The sequence below is a fragment of the Neophocaena asiaeorientalis genome, unplaced genomic scaffold (genome assembly GCF_003031525.2).
Source record: "Neophocaena asiaeorientalis asiaeorientalis breed wild unplaced genomic scaffold, Neophocaena_asiaeorientalis_V1.1 scaffold280, whole genome shotgun sequence".
Classification (NCBI taxonomy): Eukaryota; Metazoa; Chordata; class Mammalia; order Artiodactyla; family Phocoenidae; genus Neophocaena; species Neophocaena asiaeorientalis.
The window spans coordinates 4747847-4771578 of NW_020185321.1; the positions used below are offsets into that span (position 1 = coordinate 4747847).

At 55.6% G+C, this 23732-nt stretch overlaps 3 protein-coding genes and 1 pseudogene across 5 annotated transcripts in view; 2 read left to right on the forward strand and 2 right to left on the reverse strand.

The window, feature by feature from the left end:
- Positions 1-72: 72 nt before the first annotated feature.
- Positions 73-8163, reverse strand: LGI4 (leucine rich repeat LGI family member 4). The gene is made up of 9 exons (XM_024733890.1): positions 7629-8163; positions 7115-7186; positions 6794-6865; positions 5396-5467; positions 5212-5283; positions 4809-4978; positions 2481-2645; positions 1893-2398; positions 73-1046 (listed from the first exon to the last, which is right to left on the reverse strand). Exons 1-9 carry the CDS (start codon positions 7796-7798, stop codon positions 732-734), a joined length of 1614 nt encoding a protein of 537 aa, XP_024589658.1. The 5' UTR covers positions 7799-8163; the 3' UTR covers positions 73-731.
- A 4109-nt stretch (positions 8164-12272) lies between these two features.
- LOC112392382 (cleavage and polyadenylation specificity factor subunit 6-like) lies at positions 12273-13224 on the reverse strand (annotated as a pseudogene).
- Positions 12417-16955, forward strand: FXYD1 (FXYD domain containing ion transport regulator 1). Of its 2 annotated transcripts, none has more exons than XM_024734001.1 (7): positions 12417-12530; positions 13724-13788; positions 14255-14287; positions 14870-14944; positions 15440-15476; positions 16409-16458; positions 16654-16955. In XM_024734001.1, exons 2-7 carry the CDS (start codon positions 13728-13730, stop codon positions 16674-16676), a joined length of 279 nt encoding a protein of 92 aa, XP_024589769.1. In that variant the 5' UTR covers positions 12417-12530; positions 13724-13727; the 3' UTR covers positions 16677-16955. The 2 variants fall into 2 exon arrangements, with proteins under 2 accessions (XP_024589769.1, XP_024589768.1); XM_024734000.1 differs by lacking the exon at positions 12417-12530 and adding an exon at positions 13190-13303 and having other exon boundaries at positions 16654-16736.
- Positions 16956-17002: 47 nt separating this feature from the next.
- FXYD7 (FXYD domain containing ion transport regulator 7) overlaps positions 17003-23732 on the forward strand; it is an 8543-nt gene continuing 1813 nt past the window's right edge. Inside the window, exons 1-5 of one of the 2 annotated variants that reach the window (XM_024734008.1) lie at positions 17003-17093; positions 21150-21179; positions 22791-22865; positions 22982-23024; positions 23183-23223. In XM_024734008.1, the coding sequence (XP_024589776.1) occupies positions 17063-17093; positions 21150-21179; positions 22791-22865; positions 22982-23024; positions 23183-23223 (220 nt within the window). In that variant the 5' untranslated portion in view covers positions 17003-17062. The remainder of the gene's footprint in view (positions 17094-21149; positions 21180-22790; positions 22866-22981; positions 23025-23182; positions 23224-23732) is intronic. The other variant, XM_024734009.1, reaches the window with a different exon arrangement.

Genomic DNA, 23732 nt, shown 5'->3' on the forward strand with positions numbered 1-23732 from the left:
TCCTCCTCCCTCACCCCACCCCCATGCCACAGCAGACACCCTCTCCCAATGACCCCACAACAACCGGTGAGACGGGTGCACAGCGCGTTTATTGAGCTCGTACACTTTCAGTCCTCGCCCCTTTCACCGACACAGGACGGGTACCTCGGACTCCCGGCGACGATTCTCAATTTCCCGCCTATTCCCTGCGCACGCGCAACAGGGAAGACACGCTGGGCTTCCGCCTCGGCAGCAGGCATGCGCACAAGCAGCAGAGGAAGTTAGCAAGCCCGGCAGGGAAAACCGCCCAGCTACTGATGACGTCATGGAGGCGGGCACTAAAAGCGATTGGCTGGATTGAGTTTAGAAGGAAAAGGAAAGCTATCCTTTCCGTGGTACTTTTACAGGGAATAAGGAGGGTTGAGAGTGGGTTGAGCGGGGCGCTTCCAGACCTCATGGAGCTCTGCACATTACCCCCCGCCCCCCATGATTTCTGTACTGTCTCCGTGTGGCGGTGCCCCAGCCTGAGCCCCCAAGTCATCCTTGGAGGGGGAGGGGTCATCTACCCCCAGCCAAGATGTTGCTTAAGACTGGACGAGCAGCTCTTGCCTTGAACTTGGCCTGTGGTCAGTATCTCACAGGACCAGCAGTCACCTCTGAGTAGGACCAGGAGTCTAGGCAATGGGGCATCCAGAGGCCCAGGACTCCCCATGCCAGCCCTCTGCCAGCCATGTCCAGGGGCCCTTCCAGTCTCAGGCACTGAGGTCTAACTCGTGATGCTGGTAGATCTGTGTGGGGCCCTTGAAGCAAGCAGCGAAGAGGAAGCGCCTGCCGGCCATGGTGATATGGGCAAAGGCCCGGGGGGCCACCAAGGCTGGGGGCCCCAGCTCCTGCAGTGGCTCCAGGAGCCCCCTGTCAGGCTCAAGGCGGAAGACCTGGCTGAAGGCGAAGTCGCTGCCCAGGATAGCCAGCTGGTCCCTGGCGATGAGCAGTGGCTGGAAGACGTGGGCACCGCGAGAGGGAAGCTGCTGCAGCAGGCGAAACATGGAACCATCCCAGCGCATGACCTGCGGAGGGTGGCCGCTCATTAGGGCTGGGGTCCAAGAGGGCCAGGCCTGCCCGTCAGTGGTCCTCTAGGCTTTGGAGGACTTGGAACAGCTTGGGAACAGAGGCCTGTAGGTCCCCAAACTCCCACAGCTTTCTTATCTTCATAAATGTCACCACCCAGCTGCTCAGGCCACCGACTTGGAGTCATTCTGAGCCCTTCTCTCTCCCTCACACCCCACATAGAATCAGTCAGCCCTGGAATCTGTCAGTTTCACCTACCATGGTATTTATGTCTCTCATTTATTCTGGCTGTACTCCAGCCCAGCCACAGTCACCTCCCTCCTGGACCATCACACAGCCTCCTTCCTGGTCTTCCTGATCTCCCTGCTCCTGTCCCTGTGCCCACAGTCTGCTCCCCATGCAGACACCCTGTGAACACCTGCGTCAGATCAGTGCCTTTTAGGCCCAGAGCCCTCCCCCTGGCTGTACCTCACTCGAGAGAGAGAGTGCTGGAGGGGGTGGGCCGTCAGCCCCGGGGCTTCAGGGTGCGGTGGTTGTGATTAAATGTAGGCGCTGGGGTGTGTCGGAGTTTGGCGGTAGAATCTCGGGGCCAGTGTCAGTGTTGGGCGATGGGGAGTGGCTTAGGGCAGCCAGCCTCGAGGGGTCACAGTCTTGGAGTCAGTGTTGGGGTGGGGTCAGAGCTCAAAGATCAGCACATTAGGAAGCTCAGCCCGTGAGGCGGGTCAGAGTTCAGAGGCCAGTGCGCAAGGTGCGGTCAGCGCTGAAAGGCCAGCCCTGAGTGGGAGTCTGCTGATGCAGGTCAGGCCCGGCCTGTGCCTGCCCCACGGGACTGGGCTCAGCCTCACCATGGAGTCCCCGATGTAGCGTGTCAGGTACAGGAACACATCTCCGCTGGCCTGGAAGTGGCGTGTGGCATAGACGTCTTCGGCCTCGGGGATGTCCGTGCGCCTCTCGAAGCGGCCCCCAAACCACTGGAAGAGCACGGGCCGCTGCGAGGCGGAGGCTAGCAGCAGGTGGGGCCGGCCGTCCAGCTCGAGGGCCTCGGCGTCCGTGTCCCGGTGCCAGGCGTGCAGGCTCTGGCGCGGGTAGAAGCCGGGCCCGTCGCGGCACAGCAGCGTGGTGCTGCCTGCCTTGGATGCGTCGGCCACCACGAAGCAGGGCTGCCCGTCCAGCCACAGGAGCTCGGCATCATTGGGCCGCAGCAGCCGCCGTGGAGCCAGGGCCTGCAGCGGGGCCAGGCGCAGGTCGGGGCCGGGCCGGGCCCACAGCTGCGAGCCTCCCCACAGGCGGGCGGCCAGCACGAAGAGGCGCGGGCCCAGCACCAGCGGCTTGCAGGACACCACCGAGGGCGCTGTGGGGAGGCGGGGAGCAGGGCGCCTGTCAGACGAGCTGGGCAGGCTACCTGGGAGGCGGGAGGATGGGAGTGGGCTTACCAGACAGCTCTTCCTCCTGCTGGAAGCGCTGCAGGCTGTAGTCCCAGGTCAGGATCAGGCAGCGGCCGGCAAAGGGCTGTGCCAGGACGACGTGGGGCTCCCCTTGGTAGGAGAAAGCCTCTACGCCCAGCGCTGACTCGCCGACCGTCTGGAACCAGGACAGCTCTGGGAGGGGGTGCAGCGGGGAGGGGAGAGAGTCAGGCAGGCCAGGGGCACCCCACGGGTCCTCATCACTGGGTCCCGCTTTGCACACCTCTGAGGTGAGGACCACGACGGTGTTGACCTCGTAGGGACATACAGTGGGATCTTTTTACCTATGGACGTATTAACTCACAACAACATGGCGGTACTCTGTTTTCTAAGCTGCGTGGCATCAGCAAATAGTTGCTTAGAAGTAGCCATTTATTCATTCATTTAATTTCACAAGATCCCTATGGGTTATGTTCTGCTATTATATCCACTTTATAGATGAGGAAACTGAGGCTAAGAGGCACAGGCAGCCAGCTGTCCCGCCAAATCCATCCCTCCCATCTTCCATGAGATAGGATAGCAGCTGGGCAGAAAGCTGCCCAGCCAGAGGCCACATTAGCCCAGCACTCCCCCTACGCTGCCCCCCAGCCTCTGAGGTCCGCTGTGGCCATGACCAGACCAAGTTCCCAATGGAACAAAAGCAGAGTGATGGCTGTAGTGCTTGCCTTGCTTGTAGGAAGATGGCTCATCCTGGACTTGGCCCTTTCCCCTTCTCCTTGTGAACTGGCATATGGACGGGGCCACAGCTCGGTTTCAGCCGTGGAAAGCAGGATAACACCCAGGGCCTGCCCCACCCACCTGGACCGCTCACCTCAGACCCTTCTGTTTTCTTTGATTCTTGGTATTTACAGCCTCTTTGTTACGGCACCTTAGCACTTTTGGTAACGGTGCACCCAGATTGCCCAGTGTGGTGGCGGTGGAGCCGGGTGGTGGACTCCAGTTTACAATACTTCACTCTACATGCCAGGCCCTACTTCTAGGGACCAGGGTTGAAGCAATGAACCAAACCACTAAGCATACCCATCCAAAGGGGATCTTTAAAAATGGCCTTCAAATCATGTCACTCCCTGCTCGCAACCCTCCATGGCTTCCCACAGCCCTCTGGATGAAGTCCACCTTGTTCTCTATGGCTTTCGAAGTCCTGCAGGGTGAGGCCCCTGCACCTTCCACCTCATCTGTGTCCTTCCCTCCTCACTCCCGTAAACCAGACGTGCCTCCCTTTGATCCTCATTCAGGACAAGCTCTGTGCTGCCTTGGGGGTCCCTGCGCACGCGGGCTCCTTCCTCTGTACTCCACTTAGCTACATCCACATCTAGTGCTACCTCTTCAGAGAAGCCTTCTCCGATGCCCCAGGTAAGGCAGGACCACCGCCTAAACTCTCTCATCACCCCCTGTGTTTATCACGATGTGTACCATACACTTATTGGTGCAATGTTTTATTGAATGTCTGTCTCCCCACCCCCAGGACTGTGACCCCATGAGGCCGAGGCCAAGGCCCAGGGTTATCTTGGTCACCACAGTGTGCCCATCGCGTCTCACAGGGATGGGCACCGACTGGACCTCAGTGACTGTGTGTTGAATAATGGAATGAAGAGTCACTAAGTTAAACTCCCTTGTTCTGTGAATCCCAAAGACCAGAAACATGTCTTATGCTTTGATGATGATGATGTTAGTAATGGTCTTCAGGTTTGAACTCAAATGTCCACTCCCTCCTGACCCTCCAGCTGTGCCTGGCCCCCGCTCTGGCTCTGGGCTCCCGTAGCTCCATGGTTTCCCTCCATCCCGGCCCTGACCCCTCTGTGCTTCCCCCCATCCCAGGCCTGATCATTCTGGGCCATCCCTCTCTGCTTGCCTCTGGCTGTGGGCTCTGTGAGGGCAAGACCCAGGACTGGCTTCATCACTGCTGTGCTCTCTGCTTTGCCCAGTACCCATAAAGGTACCAAAATATATTTGTGGAAAAGCAAAATGATCATAGGAAGTACTTTTTAAATGGTCGATTTTATATCGATAACAACAACGACGAGAATGAACATTTATGGGGGCCTCCCCTCCCAGGCCCTGCGCCAAGTACATCACTGAAGTCTCACAGCAGCCCTATGTCACTGTTTATTACCCCTATTTACAGACAGGAAAACTGAGGTTCGGGGAGGTGGTGCTGCTTGCTCAGGAGACTCACAGCCAGGAAATGGCAGAGCAGGGAAGGAGGTGAGCCCCTCAGCCCTGGCAGCCGTTCCCCAATCGCCCACCTTCTTCCGGGAACACCTGCTGTCCCTCCCACCCCACCGGGAAAGCCCCCACCTATGGCTCTGCACTTGAACGTCTTGGGGTCGAGGTGGTGGAGCTGCATGTGGGCCAGGGCGGCGGGGCCGGCACAGGCCCCGGTCCCCACGCTGGCGTTCACGGTGGGTATCCACTGCAGCAGCCAGAGGACACGGCAGTCACACTGGAACGGGTTCCCGCGGAGGTCCCTGGGGCAAGAGGCCGGGGAGGGGCTGCGACCCGGATTCCACTCCCTGCGGGCCACGCTCCCCACCCCTCCCCAGGCAAGGTTTCAGGATAGGGCCCCCGAGTGGTGTGGAAAATATGTAGGAACCATCGCAGTCATACTCATTTGTGCCAACCAAGAGTGGGCACAGATGTCCCCTTCCCCCACCCAAACATTCCCAAATCCCCCCACCCTCCCAGCCCCCTTGAGCCTCACACGTGAGTCAGGGTCTCCAGGCCTCGGAACAGGAATCTGGGGAGGGTCTCGAGATGGTTATTGGCCAGGCTTCTGGTGGAGGGAGAGAAGGAGAAACCATCAGCAGCTCCCAGGATACGCTGTGTGCCTGGGTGATGGGTGCGGGGTGCCTGTCAGGGAGGGCTGGGGCGATGGAGGCACGCACAGGTGTGTGAGTGAGCGGAGTCCTCTGAGAGCGTTCTTAGAGATGGAGCCAATCTCATTGTCTTCGATAAAGCTGTGGAGGGAAGATGGGGTCAGGGGGCGGCCCTTGGTTCCCTGCTGTGGCCCTACAGTGCTTGGGGAACTCACCCCATGGAAGCCATAGGCCACTGGAATGTGCCGAATTCTCCCCCAACAGCTTGCATAATCCCAGGGAAAACCTCCCAGGAACCTCTCCTCAGCAAGGTCCCAGCCTACAGTTTCAGGACCCAAGAACCCGACCCTATGGTCATTGCCAGCCTCGCCGTGAACACTGCCACCACCATCACCACCACTGCTGCCCTGATCACCAACACCAACACTAGCACCAATGTTACCACCCATACCTCCACCATCATCCATTATGCCCAGGGCCTCTACCATCGTCATGAACCCCAGTACCAATAACTGCCGTCATCACCAACAATATACCATGTCACCACCGTCACCGATACCATCACCACCGGTTCCCATCAATACCAACAACACCAACACCATCATTACCAAACCCACACCGGCAACACTGATAAGCGTCACCAAGAACACAGCCTTTGTGATCGATACCAAAACCAATGCCACCGTTATCGCAAGCTTCAGCACTGGTACCAGCACTGCCAACACCAGAAACATCACCTTTACCCCCAGCGCTCACATCATCACCCGTCAGCGCCACTACTGCCGCAATTCCCATACGTACGAACGTCTCCGCCATCCCCACCAAACCCCATACCAACAGCATTGCCATTACACCAACACCGACATCCTACCCCAAACCATCACCAATACCAATACGATAATTACCAATGCCCAGAATACTGCTAACTGTCACTAACACCAACCCTTCAAACTTCATCATCCATACCACCGATAGCGCCATCACCGTTGGGTCCACCGTTTTTATCAAAATCATCCCCACTCCACCATCCTCAATAATGCCACCACTTCCCTGTGAGCAGCTGCATAGCACCAGGGGTAATGCTGGCATAGTCACACTCTCATCACCACCATTACCGTCAGTCCCACCATCACCAACTAACTCAGAATAGTGTCCTCTTAATTTGAAACACTTCTTTATCTCTGGCCTCTCTGTAACCTCCCTGGGCTCCCAAAAGTCAGGTAGGACCAGAAACAGTCATAGGTCATCCAGGCCTTTTGTGAATCTTGAAACAGAGAGGGCAGCTGAGCAGAAGCCCCAACCCCACTCAAGAGGCCAGGGCCCTTGCCCCCTCCAGACGGTCCCTTGTGCAGACACTTCCTCCCCAGGGCAACAAGCCCCTATCTCCCCCACTCTAGCAGACACAGAGGGGCTCCGCCTTCCTCTCCCAGGCCCCCATTCCTGCCCCCATCTTCTGGCCTCACTCACAGGTACTGCAGGTGGGACAGGCCCGCAAACGCATCGTCCTCGATCACGGAGAAGGAGTTGGATGTGAAGAGGCTGGCAAGGAAGTTAGAAAGACAGTTTTCCAGGGTGGCTGCTCCCTACCTGACACGTTAACCTTGCCCCCTCCCAACCCCAGCCCACGTGGGCACGGTCACACACACATACGCATGCCAGGTGAGCATGTGTGTGACACGGATGCTTTCATGGACACGCACATACGTGTACATGTGCACACTCCCCCATGCGCATGTGCGTGGACACCCCCTCCCTCAGGTGGCCGTCGCTAAGCCGGGCCCCACTCACAGCAGGTGCAGTGACGGTACCCTCAGGAAGCTGCCGGCCTTCAGCTGGGTGACTCCAGTCCTAACGAGTGAGCTGGGGATGTGGGCAATGGTGGGCGAGGAGAAGACTGCTCCAGTGTGCCAGTCCCATCCCAGAGCTGTCTCCTGTGTCCGGGGGTGGGGCGGAGGGGACCCTGGCATGCCACCTGACCCTGGGTGTGTGTATTTCCCCTACATCCCAGGGGAGACAGGCATTTGCCCTCCTCGCTTGGCCAGGATCCTGGCAGCACTCAGCCCACCCCACGGCTCTCCTTCTTCCCAGGCCCCGATGCTGACCCTGCCCTTTGGAATTTCCCTCCGGCTCCTTTCCAAATCCCAGCAGCCCCCTTTCAGGACTCCCGACATCCTTTGCTGCCCCCCTCCCAAGATCCTGATGGGTCCCTGTTTCCTTGGGGAGCCAGCACCCTGCCCCCCAGCCCCTGGGGTCCCAGGACTCCCATCCGCAGCCTCAGGCCTCCAGAGGGCCGGACACTCACAGCGACAGCAGGGTCGGGGAGAAGCTCTCGGGCAGGTCCGGGGAGCCCTCACACAGGGCACTGTCTTTAGTACAGGAGCAACTCAGAGGACACTTTCCCTTTGGGGGTCTCCAGGCCCCCCCCACGCCCACCCCAGCCAGCAGCAGCAGCAGGATCCCTGCCCCTCCCATGCCCCCTGACCTCCACCGAGGCACCGGCTTCTCTCTGCCCACCCAGCTTGGCCCAGGTCGCGGCCACTACATCTCCCATGCCAGGTGGCCCTCCATGCCGCCTGCTGGCACGCTCTGCCCTGGCTTCTCTCTCCTCTTTCTTGGTCTCCCCTCAGTCTGCTTTGCTTCCTGTATCTCTTTGGTGTCTAATTTTCTGTTTATTTCTCTTTCCCTGTCTTTCTGTCTCTCTCCCTTTTTATACTTCTGACTCCGTGAGTTAGTCTGCTTCCCACTCTCTATCTCTGTCTCTCTATTTCTATCTGAATTGTCTCTCTGTCTCTGTTTCTCTTTTTCTCTGTCTGCCTCCTTCTGTCTGTTGGCCTCTCTTTCTGTGTGTGTCTGAGTGTGTGTGTGTGTGTGTGTGTGTGTGTGTGTGTGTGTGTCTCTCCCTCTGTCTGGTGTCTTTATTTCTGTCTCCCTACCCCCCCTTTCCAGCTCCTTGGAAGTTTCTTCCCCTCCTCCCACGTCCCTTCTCCCAGGAGGTTTGGGAAAGGGACTTGCTGGGCACCGGGTGCTCCAGGCAAAGCAGGGCAAGAAGGAGGAGGGCGTCAGAGGCCATAGGAAGAGCAGCCCTTGGGAAGGGGCCAGAGGGCCCCATGGGAGGGGAGGGGCCGCAGAGCGTTGGAGCTGCCCTGGCCCCTCCCGGCCAGCCCCCTCCCCAGATTCCCCACTCCACCCCACTCACGGAGTGTGAGGAGGCTGTCACCTGGGTGGGGACCGGATGGCTCTGCAGGCGGGAGGGGGGTGGGAGGAGAGACCACCAAGGGCTGGAGCCTCGGTGGCCACTCCCAGCCAGCCCCCTCCCCTGGCTCCAGTAGGGCTGGGTGGGCACTGGCACCCAGGCTTGGAGGGACCAGCTCAAGTCCAGCTGCTCCCTCTGGTGGCGACACTCAGCAGGGCAGCCGCCCTGCCCCAAACCCACAACCTCTTTTGCCCGAAATTAACTCCTTGAGTACCCACCACTCACTTAGGGGTAGGGAGCCAACCCAAGGGAAAAAGGGTGATAATGATGCCATCCCCTTCCTTCAGCACTGACTCTGTACCACGCCGCGTCCTACAAGTTCATCTATTAGCTCGTGCTGACCTCACTACAGCCCTCCGAGGCTAATGTATCGTACGGCTATTTTACAAATGGAAATACTGAAGCGAGGGGTCAGGTCATTTGAGATCTGGGTTATCGAGCTGGGGCAGAGCCAGGACTCAAGCCCAGGCAGCTGGCTGCACAGTCTCCCAGTATGATTTTGCATTCCTCCTTTGGAGATCAGAACCCATGGATACTGGCTGTTTTCGTTTGGACTAAGCTTTTAGCAGTTTGGATAGATTCTGTTCATTAAATAAGAAAAATAAATAAATGACATTACCCAGTCTGAAGTAGTGGTAATAATACTCACTGAGCCCTTACTATGCATCAGTCTTGACATGAATTTACTCAGTGCTCACAACAACCCCTTGAGGTCGGTAGTATTATTAACCCCCACTTTACAGATGGGAAAACTAAGGCGTGAGGAGAACACACAGCCTCTCTTGGCACTGCTGCACACACCCAGAACACTTGGAGGACAAGGGACCTAACAGCACCAGCTAGGGGTCACCGGTCACGAAGCAGGGCACGGGGTGGGCCTGGCACGCGGGCTAGTCGGGGCTTTGGAGGGCACCGGGCAAAGCTGCGGGCAGATGAGGCCCAGGCCGCGTTGGGTCAGCTTCGGGTCGGCACACTCAGGACTGTTCCACTAACACCTTTTACAGAAAAGTAGAAATGTGTGTCTTACTGGTAAAGCATAAATTATTAAACTTGAATATTTTTTTTAAAAGTATTAAAAGTGACCACCCCTGACACCAGGCGGGGTCACTCAGATCAGGGTCATCCCTGATCCTCAGTTTGCCCATCTGTCAGATGGGGCAGTCGTGTCACCCACTTCTCAGATGTGTAGAGAATTCCTCCTCTATCCGAGAGGATAGAGGGTGTTCCGAGAAGGGTGGGCACCCCACAGCTTGGGGTGGATTCTGGACCCAAGGGCTTGTCCTGCACCTGGACATCTCTGTGATTTGAGCAAGGCCCTTCAGGTCTCTTTTACCTCAGCCATAAAGCAGGGATGATAAACTTCTTTACAGGGTTTTTGAGAAAGATAGATAAAGAGCTCTGGGCCAGGGACACCGAGGGGAGACAGATGGGCCTAAATCCATACTCACAGAGTGTTCAGCCCAGCAGGTCCTCCCTCCTGTTTATGATGAGAAGAATGACAAGGATGATGATGGTGACAGCTTACTTTTGTGTGTGCGTGTGTGATCACTTAGTGTGCTGGGCTTTGTTCTCAGTATTTTCCATGCATCATTTCAGAGAATCATCCTGACCTCCCTCTGAGTTGAATAGTATTATCATTTCCATTCTACAGAAGGAGAAACTGAGCCACAGAGAGGTTAAGTCATTGGCCCATCACCCAGCCCGAAAATGGCTGGGCCTCTCCACTCTGGAGCAGCTGGCCCTGTGAGGGGAGGGACCCCAGCACTGGCTAGAGCTAGCCAGGTGCCCCCCTCCCTGCTGGCCCCCCTTGCTCCTCTGTCATCCCTCCCCAGGGCTACATAAATATTAGGGTTATCATTAACCAGGGACTGCTGGTGACTGGGGTATAGGGCCACAAGGGGCAGAGGCTCATGAGGGAGACTTTTGAAGCTGCCGGGGTCCTCTGAGACCACGTGCACACGCGCACGCACACACGCGTGTGTGTGTGTGTGTGTGTCAGGGCCACCTGTGCCTGGGTGTGAGCCGTCTACCTGCTCCTGATCTGTGTCCTGCAGAGTGTGGTATCTGGGCCCAGGTCTCTTTCAGGTGGGGGCAGTTTCTGTCCTTAACCACCAGAGGGACCTTGGGAGAATTATCTCCACTTTGCTAAACCTTGGTTTGCGGATATCTAAAATGGAGTTTATAATAAGACAACATCAGGGGGACTTCCCTGGTGGTGCAGTGCTTAAGACTCTGAGCTCCCAATGCAGGGGGCCCAGATTCGACCCTTGGTCAGGGAACTAGATCCCACATGCGTGCCGCAACTAAGAGTTTGTATGCCACAACTAAGGAGCCCACGTGCCACAACTAAGGAGCTCTTGAGCTGCAACTAAGACCCAGCGCAACCAAATAAATAGTAATTAATAAGTAAATACATATTTTTAAAAACGACAACGTCAGGTTCAGAGACCTCTGAGCCTGGCCCAGGGTGATACATGTTACCTTAGTGATTTCTCCATTTTGTAGGATGGGAAACCAAGGCACAGAGAGGTCTCTTGGGCTGCTCGAGCTCTCACAACTAGGAATGGCAGAGCCCAGAGCTGATCCCCCTTTTCTCTGTCACCAGCGCCTGGTAACCTGGTCTGCCCATGAGGGTGCCAGGTGTGTTGTCCTCCAGGGGGTTTTAGGGGTCACATGAGTTCAGGGACGGGGAGGTTCTGGGCTAAACACATCAGCGCACATTTGGTGGTGTCTCCAAGTGTGTGAACACAGAGCGTAGGCCTGTATGTCTGCGACTGTATGACCAGCTGTGTGCCTGTTTGCCGGTGCATGAGGATGTGTGTGTGTGTGTCTGTCTGTCTGTTTTTATGGTTATGAAACCACAGCGTGGTTGGTTGTATGCCTGTGTCCTTGACAGTGTTTCTGCTTCTCCATGAGCCCACATAAATGTGTGTGTGTGTCTGTGTACAAATGTACACAGTTTGTGTGCCTTCACATGCCTGAGATCGTGTAGGAGTGCTGGCTGTGGCGGTGCCTTTGACTGTATTTGTGTTTCGTGTGTTTCTGTACAGACATTTGTCAGTATTGTCCTTGCAAGGGTCTGTATCTCTGTGACCATTTGTAAGAGTGCACAGTTGCGTGGTTGTGTCTTTGTGCCTCTATACGGGCATCCATCTCAATGAACACGTGTGTGTTTTGTGTGTATACAAATGTGTTTGTCTTGGTGTTTTGTGACTGGTTACGAAGTGCTGGTGGGTCTCTTTGGGTTTCTCTATGCGTGTGTCATTCTGAATTTGTATGTATGTACATGCATGTATTTGTCTTGTTTTGTGCCTGTTTATCCAGGTCTTTGGGTTTCTGTGTGTGTGTGTGTGTGTGTGTGGTGTGTACCCGCACAGTCAGTAGAAGACAACCTACATACACGCTGAAATGCCCTCCAGACAGCCCTGCGGTGCTGACGAGGGCCCCGCAGGACCCTGGGGTCAGGGGTCAGTGGACTCCTAGGCACTCAGGCCAGGTGACCTTAAGCCCAGGCTGGGCCCAATTCCCAGGGAGCAGCGTGGAAAACCATTGACACCCACCCTGCCCTCCCAGCTCCGAAGCCCTCTGAAGTGCGCCCGAGGCTCACGTGTGAGTGTGTGTGTGTGTGTGCGCCTGTAATACAGTCCTCCCTGCCGGCACCTCTTCTCCCCAGCTTTCCCCACGGCTGGCTGCCTACGATTCCTCCCTCTGAGCTGAGAGAGTTAACCTAGCGGGCCAGGGCGGTCTGGGCTGGGGGCCGCCCCCTGGCCCCCCTCCAGCCCGGCTCCAGTTACAGCTGCCGGTTGGGGAGGGTAGGGGTGGGGTGGGGCGGGGAGGGGAGACGGCTGAGGGCAGCGCGGCCAGCTCTGGGCCAGGGGGTCCAAAGTGCTCGGCCCCAGGGCACAGCCGGACGTTTGGGGCCTTCTTTCGGCAGGGGACAGCCTGACTGGGGTGAGCGTCCCCTGCCCCTCCCCTCCAGGCCTCACCCCTGGCCTGGCTGCGCCGCCTATTTTGGGAACAGGAGTGGCTTCCCAGGCAGGCCAGACCCAAGAGGAAGGGAGTGTGGTTGGGACATTGGGGTTCTCCCAGGGGTGGAAGTGTGGGTGCAGCTCCTCCCTGCTCCTGCTGTGGCACGTGCACCCTGGCTGGGTGTGGGTTTTGGACACTCACGTGTGTAGGGTGTAGGTCGGGCTGCGTCATCGTTTGGGGGTGCAGAAGGCCCAGATAAGGAGTAACGTGTGCCTGGGTCTCCGCCCCATGGCCTGCTCCAACCAGAAGTTTAGGGAGTGGGCGTCGTCTCCATTCCAGCCCCACTGTGTGTGTGTGCGCGCGCGTGTGCGTGTGTGCGTGCGTTCCTGCCCCTGGCATCTGTCTTCTATCTCTCAGCCCCACTGGCCTGGGCCTCAGGCCACTCGCCTGGCGTTGTCCGTTCATGAAAGATGTCACCCAGAGGCAGGCAAAGGGGACGTTTTCCCTGTTCTCATCTCTTCCAGGAGAGGAGAAGGGGTGGCCTTTCCCACGGGGGAAGCCCATGGCAATGTGGCAGCCCAGCCTCACCCGGGCAGGGTTGTGCGTGACCCCCAAGAGGGGGGAGGAAGGCTGTTGCCATGGTGGCCTGTGCGAGGCAAATTCCTCCAGGGTGAAATGGGAGATATTTATACCCAGGGTCAGGCGAGGAGCGGGCCAGCGGCTGAGGGCAGGAGAGCTGGGATATTACGGACAGGGTGAGGCTGTGGTGTACGGGCAGGTGGGCCCTTGGGCATGTCCTGGCTGCCTCTTCCCTGGCAGTGTGTCTGTCTCTCCATCTGGGTGGGGCAAGTCATCCAGGGTAGGCATGGGGAATCTGGGGCCTGCTGTGGGGACGGCCCTGGCCTGCGGGAAGTCCCTGTGGACTGTGTGTGTGTCTCACCCCTGTCCTTGCTGCTCTGTGACCCCCATGGTGTGGGTTGTTTTCGTGATGCTGTGTCCTAGTGAAGCAGGAGGGTGCCTCTGTTTCTCACGGTGACCAACCTGGATGATGGACGCTTTTGAAATTAAGTCCCTGGACTGTCTCTGACTTAACAGAGACAGTCCCCTGAAGAACGTTCAGGCCCCAAAGGTGGGGGAATGAGGGTACAGGTTTCCTGACCCTTGTTGTCCCCCAGGACAATGGCATCTCTCAGCCACATCTTGGTTCTTTGTGTGGGTCTCCTCGCCATGGTCAACGCAGGTGAGTCCGGGGAAGGTAGCCCACTACCCACTTCAGCCCCAAGGGTGGCAAGGGTAGGGGAAACCCTGCAAGAGAAACAAGTTGGAGACTCCAATCTGAACTGAGTCAGTTGAGGCACCAGGAAATTGGGGTCTCACGTGGGGTTCCGTTACAGGCTGGTATCTGGGGGAGGGGAGAGGATGCCCCAGGTGTGGCAAAGGTGGAGGGTGGGATGGAGGCCTGTGAATGACGGAATCAGAGACAACCTGTAATGAGACGGAGAGCTGAGGAGTTAGGTGCCTGCTGCTCCACACAGGACAGTGCAGCGGGGCAGCTAGGACCCAGAGAGGGTAGGCAGCCTGCTCAGGGTCCAGCAGTCCCCAGACTCTCGGTCCAGGAATGTAAAACCCCCAAAAGCTCTCGTTGTGCCCCTCCTTGTCCAGGATCCCAGGAAGCATCCGACCCTGATTTCTTTCTCTCTTTCCAGAAGCTCCACAGGAACACGACCCATTCACCTATGGTGAGGGAGGGAGGGGCACCTTTCTTTGGGAGTTAGGGGGTGCTGGGCTGGGTTTGCCTGTCCTCTCCTCATTTCTCCCCTCCCCCCACCTCTCTCTGTTTCTGTCTCCATCTCTCTCTAGACTCTCAGTGTTTATGTCTCTGTCATTCTCATTCTCTCTCTTTCTCTTGATCTGGCTCTCCGACTCTTTCTGTCTTGATCTCCCTCTGTCTCTGTCTCTCTGTTGGTCTCTGTCTATTTCATCCCTCTCTGTATCTCTGAATCTTTCTCCTTTTACCTCTTAGTTTCTTATGGCTCATCCTCTGCTGCCACCTGCCTTTCTCCTCTCCCTGATCCTCACCATCATCCTTCCCTACTCCCTTGTCTCCTCCCTCCTCCTTGCCTTGCCCACCTCCTCCCCTCCCTTTTCTTTACATCCTCTCTTCTCCCTGATCCCCCTTCTCCCACATCTCTCCCTCCTCCTCTCATTGATTTCCTTTCCTCTTCCCCATCCTTCCTCCTTGCCCCTTCCTCCCCATTCTGTCCCTCTACTATCCTTCCTCCTCCCCTCCCTGCATTCACGCTCCTCCTTGCTGCCCACAGACTACCAATCCCTGCGGATCGGAGGCCTCATCATCGCCGGGATCCTTTTCATCCTGGGCATACTCATCATCTTGAGTGAGTACCCCTACCGAGACTCCTGCCGCGAATCTGCGGGTGTCTGTCCCAACCCCGTCCAGTCCCCGCTCCGCCTCCAACCCCGCCCCTATCAGAGCCCTTGGCCCCGCCCTTATTTCTGCCCCCCGGCCTCACGCCCTCGGCTCCGCCCCTGTTTATGCCCCTCCCCTATCGCAGCTCTAGGCCCCGCCCCTTCTACTCCGCCCTCGGCCCCGCCCCCGCTTCTATCACCGCCCCCGGGCCCGCCCCGTTTACGACCCCGCCCTCGGCCCCGCCCCTGTTTCTGCCGCTCCCCTTTCCCTGCCCTAGGCTCCGCCCTGCCCCTTCTACTCCTCCCTCGGGCCAGCCGCGTCTCTATTGCAGGCCCAGCACCCCCCTGTCCCTGCCCCACCCTTATCCCCCGCGCCGCTCCAGCCCCCGCGAGCGCGAGCTCTGGCTCGCTGTGCCGCGTAGAGCGTAATCTCAGCTCACTCCTCCCCACGCCCCCACCCACAGGCAGAAGATGCCGGTGCAAATTCAACCAGCAGCAGAGGTAAGAAGCCTCTCTGGGCTCTCACTCATCTACTCCCGCTCTGAAGGAGCACTGGGGGTGAGGCCGGAAGTCCACTAGATCCAGAGCCAGAGAGACCCCTCGGCAAATATGTATCAAGCACCTACTACGTGCCCAGCCCCAAGCCAGGCCTTGGGACCAAGCCACGAATTAACTGCCCTCCCTGCCTGGCTGAGCGTCCGGCCCAGTGGGGGCGGTGGCGATGGGCTCCAACAGACCCACAAATATAAAATCACGAAGTGCCGTAAGTGCTGTGAAAGAAAGAGCCGCGGCGAAATGAGATCACCTCACTTGGCGGCCCAGTTTAGCTCGGAGTCCTGTTTCTAGCTCTCTGATTCATCCTTAAATAAAAATGTAAAGCCCAGGCAATGTATGAATACCTTGTCGGTATTAAGATACTTGTAGATGTTATTATAAATAAAGGTAGTATTTATTGGGTGTGTCCCACGTGCAGGATGCTGTTTCATGATGTGTTATTTACCCCTCACACCATATCTATAAGGCAGGTGCTTTTATTAACCTCATTTTACAGATGAGGAAGCCAAGGCACAGGAAGGTGGTCACACGCCCCAAATCGCTCAACTGCAAGATGAAGGAAGGCTCTAGGTTTCTAACCTAGGCCGTCTCCAGGCAATCTGCCCTCAAGTCGCTTTGGCTATACCTCCTTTCCAAATTCTAGTTCCTTCTCCAGCACTCGGGGAGGTACTCTCTGTTACCGGCTTGGAGCGCCTCCTGCCAAACACTTAAACTGCTCCTGGGTGCACTGGATTTTCTGGCGGCCTGGAACCTGCTCCTCGCCCATCTCTGGGTCTCAGTACACAAGTCTGTGAAATGGGGGCCGCACTGGGGTTTCCCGGGTGAGAGCTGCCTCTCTCCTTTTCCATCCCCAATTCCTTCTGCATCTCCTTTCTCAGGACTGGGGAACCTGATGAAGAGGAGGGAACTTTCCGCAGCTCAATCCGCCGTGAGTTTGGGGAGACTTCGGGTGTTTGGGGATGCAAGCTGGTTCCAAGAACCCCTTTCCTGGTCCTCCGTGGGCGCGTGGAGCGGGGGGCTTGATTTGAAACCCGAGGTCGGGGAGTTGCCCTGCTGTGCTCCCACCTTCCAGAGGAGCTGGGGGGCCCCTCCTGCTATCCGAACTCTATGTGTTCCCCCTTAGGTCTGTCCACCCGCAGGCGGTAGAGACACCTGGTGCGATGGAAGCCAGCCAGGTCCTGCAGCTCTGACTAGGCTGGAGGGGGGAGGGGGGAGGAGGAGGGGGCGAAGGGCTGGGATAGGGGGCTTGGAGGGCTCTCCTGCCTCTTACCCTTTTCACCCACACAGCTTTCCCCTGGCACCTGACGCCTCCCACCCACCTTCCGCGCGCCCACCTCCATCTGGACTGTCCTCTTTCCCAGCCCTGCCCCCACAGACTCCCGTCTGCCGCTCAGATTTCCAATAAAACGTGCTTTTCTGCCTTGACAGAGCGGTGTGGATCTGTCAGTCCCTTCGCGCGGAAAGCAGGTTCCAGCTGCTGCAGCCGCGCCTTCACCGCCTCGGCATCCAGCCGACCCCTGCTCCGGCTTGGCATGGCGACCCCGACCCAGGTCACCACAAAGGGTGAGCGTCGCCTGTGGAGAGGGCGCAGGGGGGGCTCCGGGATCTTAGAGCTTAGGAGAGAGGATCTGGGGAGATTCCAGTACTGGAAGGGGAGGAGAATGGGGAAGGGGATGTCCCTTCCTACCATGGGCGGAGGCCCCTGCAGTGCACCCCTTGGCACCCCTCCAGGCCTCTTGGACACCTTCTCCCGGTGGTGTCGTTCCTGTGCGGGACCCGTGGTTGGAGAGCGGCAGTCCCGGGAGAAAGGATGCTCGGACCGGTAGCTATAGCAACCGGGTGGCTGGTCCAGCACAGCGGTGGTAGTGGACTCGAAGAGATGGGCTTCGAAGGTGGGAGCGGGTGGATCTGCAGCCACAGAGGTTCTCGCAGATTTCAGGAGGGTAAGGGGAGGGGGTCCATATGCCTCTTTTTTTTCTAGTGCTGGCACCTACGGTGGGTGTTTCCTGAAATCTCTGACAGGCAGGTTCAGTGGGAAGCAGGGAGAAAGAGGGAAAGATAGGAGCTGGAGGAAATGAGAGAGAGATGGAGAGAGACAGAGAGAGCAAGAGAGAGGGAGACCGAAAGGAATACAGAAAGAGACTGACAGAGCGCCTGAAAGAGATAGAGACTGAGAGATAGAGGGACTGAGGCAACTATGGAGAGGGAGGCATAAAGACACAGAGGGGGAGAGAGAGAGAGATGGCCCCACAGCGTGAGAGGGAAATGGAAAAGAGAAGGGGGGGTGGCCCAGGGTGGGGCCCGTACCACTGCAGTGAGCCCCCATGGGCAGGGATGGGTGTCAGGACCCTCCTTCCCAGCCCACGTTCGGGGTGTTGTCTGGTCCGAAAGGTGCACTTGGGTGTGCACACAGATGCCCCTCCCTACCTCCATCGCCCACACAGAGATTTACATTTCACACCACTAGCCCAATTATGCACCCCCGAAATACTGACCCCCCCCGACAGCCCCCTTTCTTGAGCCTGCTTCTGCAGAGGGGCAAGGGGAAGGATGCTTCCATGGTGGGGGAGAGGTGGGCAAGGGAGGGTCTCTTGCGCTGAGAGCAGGGCCAGAGGAGAGGCCAGCGGTGCTGAGGAACCTCTGGCAAGTGAAGGGAACCAAAATTCCACTAGGGGCAGGGCTGAGGCAGCAAGCCTGGCGGGGGCCTAGTGCTTCCTTTCGCGGAGGTGGTGGTTAGCAAGATCGATGGCAGCAGACGGGCAGAGGTGGGAGGACAGATGCCTCCACCTCCCCACACCCTTTCTCCAGTCACAGCAGGAGAGGGGACCACAGGTCTTGGGAAACCCCGGGGGAGGAAATGCATGTTGCCTGTTGCAAACCACTTAATGAAATTAATTAATGAATGAATGGATTGTTTTGGGGGTGGGGGATGGCTCCCGCATCCCCCCATCCCCCACCCCATCAGAGAGCAGGAGGGTGTGTTGGGGACAAACAGAAAGAAGATGCAGGAGCACAGCTGGGCCTGGGTCCCTATCCCTAAGAGGGACCCTCCGCTTGGCCAGAAGCCAGTCCTGCAGAGGCAACAACAGGAGGTACAAAGGGAGCAGAGGCAGTCAAGTTTGGCCCCAGAGTTAGAAACCCAACCCCCAAGTCCCACACAGGACCCTATCCAGCCTGGGGTACCCAGACCCATCAACTCTCTTCACCTCTCAAGATGCCCCAGTTGCCATAGTAACCACCTCCTTCCTGATGTCTCCTTGGCAACTGGCCAGGAGTGGTGCACATTCCTTCTCCTGCCTCCTGGCTCCACCCTTAGCTCAGCCTCGTCCTGAGGACCCAGATTACTGGGGCAGCAGAGACCAGAAGAGGAACTTCTGCGTGGAGCAAGGAGCACCCAGGGAGGAACCAAAGAGGACTCTGGGGCAGGCGCTCACCCACCGGGCTTCTGTGATGGTTTGGGGAGGCAGGATGTGTGGAAGCACAGGAGACAAAAGCAGGATAATTCAACTGCTCCACCTCTGATGCAGTCTCCCAGCAGCCTAGTAGGAGCTCATTCATTCATTCATCCATCCATTCATTCATTCTAGAAAACTTCTTGGAAAAACTTTATAAATGCCAGGATTAACAGTAGAGATGAATCCAATAAATTTACTCTCCATCTGGTGGGGGAGCTAAGACAGAGCACAGATGACTCTAAAATGTTTTCCCCATCTGATGCTTATGAGTACCACCTTCATGATTTTTGCCCTGTCCAAATCTTCCCCACACTGATATTTATTTAACATTTTTCCTTCAAAGAATTAACTTTTAAAAAACTTTGTTAGCTTTATTTTACACTGCCACCACAAATGGAAAATCAGGAATTTTTTTTTTTTTTGGTCTTACATTGAAGGCAAGTATTAAAATGATCTTAAACAGGTGACTTCACTTTTCTGAGCCTCAGCGTTCCTCTTTTGTGGAATGAGAATGAAGATAGCGCCTATATCAGAGAGCTGCTGTGAAGATAACTGTGTTAATATCTGTAAAGTGCTTAGAAGAGAGCCTGGCATGGACTCAGTGCTATCAAATGCTGCTTAGATAAATAAATAAAGGAGAAAAGCAAATAACGTCATAACAGTCTATTTAGATATTGTTGCCTGCTGAAGGCCCTGAACCCAAGGCCTGTTTTATCTTGGGAGATTAACAAGGGTTGGAAAGTGTAGAGTCACATCAGCTCCTATTTAAGACTTGCTTTTTGAAGATGGGACAGGGAACTGAGAAGGGTGAACTTACACACTGTGAGTCAGTGCTAATCAGGGTCTTGCCTGGGTGCCACCTGCATGAGTCAGTTTAAACTAGAGTATGCTGTTGGTAACAAAAAATCTCAGTGGCTTCTCACAGTGAAGGTAGATTTCTCATTTAGACTATATGGCCGCCACAGGTCAACTGGGGGGGGTCTCTACTCACCAAAGAAAACTGGAGAAGCCGCGATCTTGAACATTCATATCACCAGGCCAAAGGCAAAAGAGAGCTCTTGCGCGGGCACTTAAATGCTGCAGAGTTCATTGGCCTGAATTAGTCATATGTCCCCCTTCCCAACCTCAAGGTAGCCAACCTTCCTGAGCCTGGATAGGGGAAGAACATTAATGACAACATCTGGCATCTCCCTGGCACTCCTGGTACCCCACCCCCACCCCCACTCCCCTAGTGGTGCTTGCTTTGCAGAATTGTGCTCTAATCAAGACAGAGTGTACTAAAAGCTGTCAGAGGAATTAAGGAAGCGTCAGGATGGGTTTCTTGAATGGGAAGGATGTTCTGAGCTCTCCTGAAGGGGAATATAGTTTGAGACAGGGAGGTGGGAGTTGGGGAAAAGTAAATCCACAGACACACAGACACACACACACGTTTTATCCACATGTTAACATTCATGAAATCAGAGTGAGTCTTCCAATGGATGAGTATGTTTTATGTGGTAAAGCTACATACATATGCATGCATATACACACACACTGGGAAAGTTATTACAAAGTCAATTTTGAATCTTTAAATTGATGTCTGAGAAATAAGTAATATAGGATATATATATAATATAGTATGATATAATATAATATAAAATTTTGGAAATCTCTGCTCTGCTGGATTTGGTGTCAGGAGCAAGTGGATGAGAGCAGTAGCCACAGTGCCTGCCTTTTGGAGCTCTCAGATGGCTGAGAAGTTTCAGGGAGTGTTCAGGGGAAGCCGATACACTCAGCAGTCCACTCAGCAGTGGGATAGGAGTCTCAGCATCGTATGCAAACGGGAGTATATATGTGTATTTCAGGAAATGAGTCCATGCTTGCATTAGACCTCCATGGGGGGCTAGGACCAGGACCACCACGTATGGTTAGGTAGGTTGTACACTGTACAAGGGAAGGTATCGACCAATGGAATGAGTGGGGGCTGGAATCCAGCCTATGCTCCTCTCTTTAAGCTTTGTGTCTGGCCATGAGGCTACATCATCCAGAGCAGGAGATCTCATTATCTGATTTCCACACAGAAACCACTGGACCAGTGGCCCCATCAGGATCCTCAAAAATGTTAAGAAGCTCATTGTTGAAATCTTTTTCCCCCTCTCTTTCTTTCTCTGCCTTCTTGCCACAGTTCCTCAGGAACCTGACCCATTTTACTACGGTGAGTGGCAGATCCTGTGATGAGGGTACCCTGGGGCTGGATGGAGGGGTGGCTGGGTCACTGCTGAAGTGGCTTCAGCTTTGGCTACACGCTACGTGCTGGCCCACTGGCCATGTGACCATGTGGATATAATTCACATCAGCTGGGCTCATGGAGGGCCGAGTCAGACTTGGGGAGGGGGTACCCTCTATGGACCCTCTTTAGGCTTCACCAGCACTCGGGCTGGTGCACTGGGATCATCAGGGAAGCAAACAACTCTGACACCAGGCTGGCGGGATTTGAATCCTGGATTATCCACTCACTAGCTGTGTGGCCTTGAGCAAGAAACTTTGCCTCTCTGGGCCCTTCTGTAAATAAAGAATAGTAATGGTTCCTACCTATAAGGACTGTGGGAAAGAGTTACTCGGATGATATCATTAAATCTTCCCCACAGCACTGAAGCTCAAGAAATGACTCCAGGTCTAGCAGAACTGACCCCAGTTCCCCCTCTGTATACCCTCCTGCCCTCTCCCATTGCTCACTCATACCGCTTCTCCATACGCCAAGTTCTTTCCTGCCTCAGGGCCTTTGCACTTACTGTTCCCTCTGCCAGAATACTCTTCCTCTAGCTCTCCACACAGCTCCTTTTTCTCCTTCAGGCCTCAGATCAAATAATGACTGTCTACTAGGAGAAGCCCTCCTGACTCCCCAGCAAGAGGGGCTACACCCACATCTAGCCATGGTCACATGACTGAGGTTTTTGGTTTTCTTTTGTTTATCACAATATGAACGACAACTCCCTGAGGGCAGGGGCCTGGGCTGCTGCTGGTACGGAGTGGATGCTTTATAAATGTTTACTACAGCATACTAAAGAATAATTCTTATGAAGGAAAATAAAAGAAAGAATGAGATTAGGAGATGTTGAGGAGAGCATGGAAAATTCTAAATGAGACAGCCAGAGAATGTGTCACTAACATTTGAATAAAGCCCAGAAGTTGGTAAGGGAGGGATATTTGGGGGAGGAGCTTTCAGGCCGAGGGCCCAGCAAGTGCAAAAGCCCTGAGGTAGGACCATGCCTGATAGGCTCCAGGAACTGCAGGGAGACTGGTGTGCTTGGAGTAGGGGATGAGCTCTGAGAAGGCATAGGAAGGCATAGGAACTAGATGGTACAGGGCCTCATGGGCTGTGGGGAGGACTTTGGCTTTTCTTTGCAATGCAGTGGAAGTTGGAGGGGGTGGAGTGGTGCGCTCTGAACTCAGGAAGACCCTGATCAGACTCAGGTGTTAACAGGATCCCTATGGCTGGAGGGTTGAGTAGGGGGATGGGTGACAGAGAGACCACAGAGAAGGTTGTTTGCTGAAAAATATACATACATATATATATATATATATATATATATATATATGCAATAGAGGAAGGACAGATCTTTATCTATATCTATGGCCAAACAATCCAGAGAAGGGTAAGAGAAGGGTAAAGAGGAGAGGTTAAGGGGAGCGCCCAACGCCCAAGGCCATGCACTTGATCCTCACGTTGACCCACTGGAGGAGCCTGCAGCCTTGAACCCAGGCCAAGGCTCCAGGGGAGCTGAGGTGCTGCCCCCACTTTGATGTCCTCCGATATCTTCCCCAGACTATGATACCGTCCAGACCGTGGGCATGACTCTGGCTACCATATTGTTCCTGCTGGGCATCCTCTTCATCGTCAGTAAGTGTGACCCCTTCTCGGGCTCCAAAGCCCTGGGCACCTGCGGTTCCCCTGCTGACTTTTGTCCAGACCCTTATGTCCTGTCTCCTTGTTCTGTTCTGTCTCTGTCCTAACAGGCAAGAAGATGAAGTGCAGGAAGGCGGACTCCAGGTCTGAGAGGTCCGGCAGCAGCAGGGAGAGACGGGGAGGGGTGGGAGCGGCCTGGGGCGCAGGGGGGCTGCCAAACAAAAGGGCCCCCGGGGCCTGCCAGGTGTTTCCCAGAAAGCCTGCGCAAATGAGGCTGTTTATGCTTTTCTCTCTCATCTTTGCTTCCACAGCCCAACATGCAAATCCTGTAAGTCGGAGCTTCCCTCTTCAGGTGAGGGGTGTGAAAGGGTGTGGTTCTGGGAAGATGGGTGGGAGCAGGGAGGGGAGTCAGAGGGGAAACTGCACTGGATGTCCCTAAGAATGGGGCCACCAACGATGGAGCTGAGACCCTGCCGATCAAACATGTTAAAACATGAAGTTAGCGGGATGTGAAATGTCCTAAAGGGTCCTTGAAACTGCCCAGAAACAAGTACCTAAGCTCATAAAAGCAGGATGAACTAATTCCCCAGATGAGAAAGCCACAGCCTGTGGAGAGAGGGGTCCACATGGGAAAAGGATGTTGGCAGTCAGAATGAAGGCAGAGTTGAGCACTAGAGAAGGCAGGAAGATAGAATGTTTTCCAGACTTTAGTGTTCAGTTGGGAAGATCTAGGATGAAATGGCTGAGAAAAAGGGAGGAAGGAAGGAAGGAAGGCTTGTGAATAATTGTATCAAACGACAAAAAGAGAGACATACAGAATACAGGTTTTAAAAACTGATACCGGAGGGCTTCCCTGGTGGC

Coding starts and splice junctions, on each gene's coding strand:
- FXYD1 (XM_024734000.1), top strand. CDS start 13,224: ATGGGAGATATTTATACCCAGGGTCAGGCGAGGAGCGGGCCAGCGGCT. Junction 14,288..14,869: donor ACACGACCCATTCACCTATG/GTGAGGGAGGGA, acceptor TGCTGCCCACAG/ACTACCAATCCCTGCGGATC. Junction 15,477..16,408: donor AAATTCAACCAGCAGCAGAG/GTAAGAAGCCTC, acceptor CTCCTTTCTCAG/GACTGGGGAACCTGATGAAG.
- LGI4 (XM_024733890.1), bottom strand. CDS start 7,798: ATGGGAGGGGCAGGGATCCTGCTGCTGCTGCTGGCTGGGGTGGGCGTG. Junction 4,979..5,211: donor CTGGAGACCCTGACTCACGT/GTGAGGCTCAAG, acceptor CTCTTGCCCCAG/GGACCTCCGCGGGAACCCGT. Junction 2,646..4,808: donor GTTCAAGTGCAGAGCCATAG/GTGGGGGCTTTC, acceptor ACCCCCTCCCAG/AGCTGTCCTGGTTCCAGACG.